At 40.2% G+C, this 6000-nt stretch overlaps 1 protein-coding gene across 10 annotated transcripts in view; it reads right to left on the bottom strand.

Annotated features, from left to right (window-relative positions):
* Nucleotides 1-716: 716 nt before the first annotated feature.
* Nucleotides 717-6000, bottom strand: part of CNOT1 (CCR4-NOT transcription complex subunit 1) — a 104860-nt gene continuing 99576 nt past the window's right edge. For all 10 annotated transcript variants that reach the window (XM_039503058.1, XM_039503066.1, XM_039503060.1 and 7 more), the window contains 5 exons: nucleotides 5418-5567; nucleotides 4195-4375; nucleotides 2854-2986; nucleotides 2459-2593; nucleotides 717-1778 (listed from right to left, as the gene is read on the bottom strand). In XM_039503058.1, coding sequence (XP_039358992.1) covers nucleotides 1700-1778; nucleotides 2459-2593; nucleotides 2854-2986; nucleotides 4195-4375; nucleotides 5418-5567 — 678 coding nt within the window. In that variant the 3' untranslated portion in view covers nucleotides 717-1699. The remainder of the gene's footprint in view (nucleotides 1779-2458; nucleotides 2594-2853; nucleotides 2987-4194; nucleotides 4376-5417; nucleotides 5568-6000) is intronic.

Genomic DNA, 6000 nt, shown 5'->3' with positions numbered 1-6000 from the left:
ATTCATTTGAAGGGCTGGTGCTGCTGTTCATGTCTATTCTTTAGAATTTATGAAAGACTGAACAGGCATCTTACCTTTGTAGGTACATTTTGATATGAGACAAGCAAACATGCTTTCTCCCTTATATATAAAGCAAGCTAAAAAGGGAAAAAAGCCTTTCAAGTCTTAGCACCTTTTTTATACGAGATTTGCCTTTGAAGCATGCAGGCCCTGCGTCTGGAGCAGTGAAGTTGTCAAACTGACAGGTTGGCTTTCATCCATCAAAGTTCAATGTGTAGCGACTTTTAATTACTAAGATCAGATTCCTTTGAGGGGATTTATGCAGGAATTATATGCATTTGATCACCAAGAATTAAGACGACTGAGCTACAATTTACTGCTTTATCCACTCTCTCTTTTCTCCCATAATGCTATATTAACACAAAGCCTCTCCAGCAAAGGCGAATCTAGCCAGGAAAATATCCAGAGCTCAAGTTTGGATGCTTTGACAACCTGCTAATGGCATCATTTGTGCATGTGAATTTGTGATTAACCTAAAGAGCCTCACTAGTGTTACACTACCATCCTCTCCTTTGAGAGTGGAGTTACAAACATGACATTTATTTGCATTCTCTCAAGTTCAAACCATGTGTCTAAGGGGCCTGGCCCAGGCAGTATTGTACAATATGTATTTCAAGTGAATGAGCAGAACTTTGAAAAAACCAGCGTAATGGTGCTTCAGAGAATAAGCAGAACTGCACTTGCTGCATGTCATGACTTTAATGTGTAACTACAGGATGCATACATACAAGAAGTGGGAGAACTAAAGCCCAAGAACTAGAAAGGCTACAAAATACAACACATGGACCAATACATTTACAAAACATTCAAAATCCTTACAAAATGGGCTGTATTGGTCCTTTGTTCTTTTTACAAACTTATGCTGTGTGGCCGCAGGGGGACAGTTCTAGATTTAGCTCCCCCCTTCCAAAAATTTACAAGTGTCAGGGAGAAAAAAAAAAAGCTATAGGCCAGGTCTCTACTAAAAACAGCTGACCCTCTCCCGAAGGGCCTGAAGTTTCTTATCCAACAGAAAGGAGGCAGGCTCTGAAGGCTACCTCCCCCCACTGTCAGCAGTTGATTGAGGGGCAGGAGGGAGAAGCAACACTAGACCTTAATCCCAACCCCTCCCTCCCACATTCCATAGTATTCCCATATCCCAACACATCCACTTTTCTTTTTTTAAACAACTTAGTGATTTAAAGGTCCCCCATCCACAAAGAAAAAAAATAAGTTACATAATATTTAAAACTGGCTTTTCAATATTCTTTGGGAGTCCGGGAATGTCAGGACAAGGAGGTCTGCCCTAGACAAGTGCTTGGCATCAGCAGCTGCCCCTTTATTACAAGCTGGACAGGCACCAGTTATCCACCTGCCTTTAACACAATTTGCACAAACCCAAGAAGTCCAGACAAACGTTTCGGTTCCATGTATTTACACTAGTTCAAAATGATATTCACAGCATCTTCTAAATTTTGGCCAAGAGTCAAAATTTTGCTTTAAACTTTGGAACATGCCCACACAGACTTTCACCCAAAGGCTTGTGTGTACCCAAATCGGGGGGCTGGGAAGGTCAGGAAGAGCTTTAAGGATTCTTCTGTCAGTTTGATGGGAAGGGGACCTCCAGGCTGGCACGCTTACAATACGAGATGCAGTTCATCTAACTGGCACCAGTGCCTTCCATCACTTGCTGTGCCTGCTTCTGCCCCATGCAGCACTGTGCAACTGACTGAAACAACCTAAACATGGACAGAAGAGCAAAAAGTTGAGGGACAGAGCTATATAGTTCAGTTTCAAAATGAAGATTTTTAGACACCTTCAACACTGGGATTTCCTATCAACATAGGAATGCAAGAGCTCACAATCCACCTAGCACCAAGCTGAATTTTGAGATGCTAGTCTGAAGTAGCCGTAGTCATGGAAAGGGTAGCATAATGGACAGTCCTTTTCCCAGTGTGATTGATAGAGCTTTCAGACAGGAATACATTGATTTGAGATTTCAAAAAGAAAACCACCCTCCACTACTGAACACAGCATGTATCAGAGATTTATGAAATATCAAATTACATGGGGTTATGCAATCAAACATGTAAACAGAGGTACCAGAGTCAGACAGTAAACTGTCCTAGGAGTTGGACAAGTTCTAGTCTCACTTCTGCCAGCATATTCTGACATTGTGCTTCACTCCCCACAATCTGTAAAATGCAGTTATTTTACCTGCTTCATGGATGCACTTAGCTATCTATCCATGTAAAGCATTTTATAAGGCCAAAGTAGTAATATTTATTGTCACCTATTTTATCCAATGGGGCTTAATATGAAATGGAATATCACCAGTAATATTTCCATTATGTGACTGAATAAACCAAAGTGAGCATGAGTTTGTTATTAAACCATACAAAAAAAAAAATCTACTCACTTCTCAATTTCCGGAGCACAGTGAACAAACTCATGGTTCCAGAATTTAAATGCTGGATTTTTTATCAGCTCAATGAAGGTAATGAGGAGACCCCATGGGTGAGGTCTATTTACAATCAGTCGTTCCAACAGTACCCTGAAGAAAAACAAACAGGGAAGGCTCAACACAGATCTCCTGGAAGACACTGATAATTTACAACACAGCACAGTGAAGAGAACACAGGTTTGCTCTTGCAAACAGCATCAAATTGCACTAGGTGTTCTTGTTCTATAGCATTAGACAGTAACATTGTACAACTCAACATAACACCTGCCTCCAAAACTAGAAGTCATTTAATTTCAAGCGAAGTGAAAAGTTGAACTATAAAGGTTGTGAATGTAACTGCCCCTCCTCACCTAGTGATCTGTTCCTGGATAGCCTCAGTATTGGCCTCTGCAAATAGGTAAAGCATGGTACAACTGAAATAGTGCGTATGGCTGTTTGGGTACCGCAGCTGATTGGCAATTGCATTCAAGAAGAGGTACCGACCTGGAAAGACAAAGTAGGTATTTAGTAGGAAGTAATTCATTTCTCTTAGACAACATAATGGAACAAGTATCAGAGGGGTAGCCGTGTTTGCTGCTTTTACAGATCCAGACTAAGAGTCCTATGGCACCTTATAGACTAACAGACGTATTGGAGCATGAGCTTTCGTAGGTGAATACCCACTTCGTCAGATGCATGATGAAGTGGGTATTCACCCATGAAAGCTCATGCTCCAATACATCTGTTAGTCTATAAGGTGCCACAGAACCCTTTGCTACTCTATAATGGAACAAGGAAGCACCCTAGCACTGCTTAAGGATTCAGATGTACGGTTCTGCACGACATAGTTTAAAGAAACTTCAGTAAAAAGCAAAAAAACAATTAGGGTGCTTCACAACATTGATCCCAGCTGGAGCTCTTGTACCAAGAATTTGGGCTTCCTCTTCATGAAATCTGTTTCAAAGCAGTACAGGTTAGCAGCTGTCCCAGGAGGGCTGAACAAGATTTCCTTTCATTGTACAGATTCAGAATTCTCAAAGCAACATTCCTACACCAAATTTAGAATCTTTTATTACATTAATTAATATTCATAATACACTTTGGAAGATTAAAGTTTCAAAGTGAAGTGTTACATGCCAAGTATTATCCTATTATAAACACTTTATATTTCACAAGCCAAGCAGGTGTAAATTAGCTCTTTTGCAATCTTACCCTCTACTACTTATCTTGGATGGATGCTATTTATTAAATCCTCCCAGGGCAGAGATACCAGTTTTAGTGTTGATTACTCCAGACTCTAGAGAACATGACCCTTGTGTCTATCTTGAAGCAAAGCTCATTGCACTTAAGGGTTATACCATGTAAAGGGGTGGGCAGGTGACTACCTGATCTCAGCACATTAAATAAGTTTCCAGTAGAGGAAAGAATCAATATTTCTCTAACGAGTCAAAATCTAGTTCACTCCAAAATTAACTTTTTCTACATAGCAAATAGTCAATGTGTTTCAGATAAGTTTAGTTCCAATAAAATATTTTTAGTGTATTCAGAACTATCTTCTAATGCAGTGTTGCTTAATACAAAACCACTAGCAGTTAAGTGGTATTTCAGTTTTTTCCATAGTACCCAGAGCTAATCTGCTCTCTTAACTAAGAAGGTTTCAAGAACCATTTCAGGCTAGAAGCAAACAACTGATCCAGAGAAGTTCTGCTTACCTTCTGTGTCCAGGTCCACAGCCAAGTTCTGGAAAATGTCCATGTGAGCCGAATGGGTGATAGTGCTCATAGAGGGTGTGCTGCCTTTGTTGTGAATATGTGCAATAGCCTGAGTGCCTACATAGAGCACCAGTGCATTAATCAGCTGGATGTTGTAGCGATTGCCAGGTTCGTTTGATACCTAGTGGGAACAGCACAAGAAAAAGGTTAGCTTTTTACAGTCCCTGAGAGTTCTTAGGGACTGTGTGAAGGGAATGATTTGGAGAGATTTTCAGCAAATATCTGCTTTATGCAGAAAGCAATGTCTAATTATAAATCTAAATTTGGGTTTCTTACTTAGTGTTTGCCAATACCTCTCTCTACACTAGAGAGTATGACAGACCCGAGACACTCTAAATTAAATTACAGCCTAAACTAGGTCTTAATAGCCAACTTTTAGTACCCAATTCTGTTGCAAGTCAAGCTCTGCAGTTACTGAATTCACATTTAACACACACTGAAGTGGGCGTTAGCTTCCATGGCCTGATTTTCAGAAGCGTTTGTGTATACATGAAACATTTGCAATTGCATGAAACTATGTACCAATCTGAATGTATAATTACACAAATAAAGAATTTCCATTAACAAGTGACTCAAAAGCAACTTCTGACTTGAACTTGTTTAATCAGTTTTAGAAACGGATTAGTTGAGGTGTATTCAATAAAGTCTGGTGAGAGTCTCAAAGATGTCCAGGTTAAAAGCGCTAAGCTGATTTGAGAATTGCTGAAAAGACAGCAGACATGGACACCTCCTCAGCCAGCTGGTACCAGGGGCTCTCACTGCAGGAGGAAGCCATCAGAACACACAGGTTTGGGGAATTTTTGCCAATTCATGCACTGAAGTCGTTTCAGGTACCCTGAATGGCAAGTGAAGTCCTATTTTTCTACAGGACTAAGATGGACTCTTCTCAAAGCTACCTCACTTGAGGATCACTGCAGTTAACACTCCCACTGTCAAACCACCACATTTTCTTTGGTGATACTAAATTAACAAAGATTATATTTGCTGTGCATTGAGAAACACACTGAGTATCTAGCAGGCAAGAGCATTTTTGGAGGCTCTTATCCCAGTCACATCTTCCAAGCAGTACATCACAGTATTTTATACCTGCTGTGTCACATTATCTCACTTCCTACATGGTTTTCAGCCTGAGTCTAAACATTTTCAGGGATGGATCCACTAACCTGTAGATTGCTGCGCAAGTCAGACAGGAAAGTGACAGGCGAGCGAGTTTTGAGATAGGAATCCAAATCTTTTTTGAACTGAGGTGGCATCACTCCAGTAAAGTTGGTGAGTATTCGTGGTGCAATATTAATCTCGCTTAACATGTCCACCTGCCAAAGAAAAAGTCCATTAGTAATCCTTTAACTCCTGCTATTTAAAACCAAAATTTTGGTTGCAAGACTTCCTAAGGAAAGGAAGTTTGAGTTCGTCATACCAGCCACTCCTATCTATACCTTTTTATATCAGAAGGTATAACATGAAATTCAAGTCCCCTGGTGCACTGCTGGAGCTCTTTATCTTTGTTGTCAGACTTTAATCTGATGTCACTTACAAATTGATGAAGACAGGATACGTCTAGGACTAGTAATGGAATACATAGCCTGACCTCTCTAAATTAACTGTTTGAAATCAGGCCAGATTGGTAGCATTCATTCAAAGATAGTGTCTGATATCTGTGTGAAGTGGATTTGGAAGTCTTATTCTAGCTCCCAGAGAATGAGTCCTCATCAAAAACTGCCACCCACATTCGGTTCTCTTTTCTGC

This window comes from Mauremys reevesii, linkage group 16 (assembly GCF_016161935.1).
Source record: "Mauremys reevesii isolate NIE-2019 linkage group 16, ASM1616193v1, whole genome shotgun sequence".
Taxonomy (NCBI): domain Eukaryota; kingdom Metazoa; phylum Chordata; order Testudines; family Geoemydidae; genus Mauremys; species Mauremys reevesii.
This window is presented reverse-complemented; position numbering and strand designations above follow the sequence as displayed.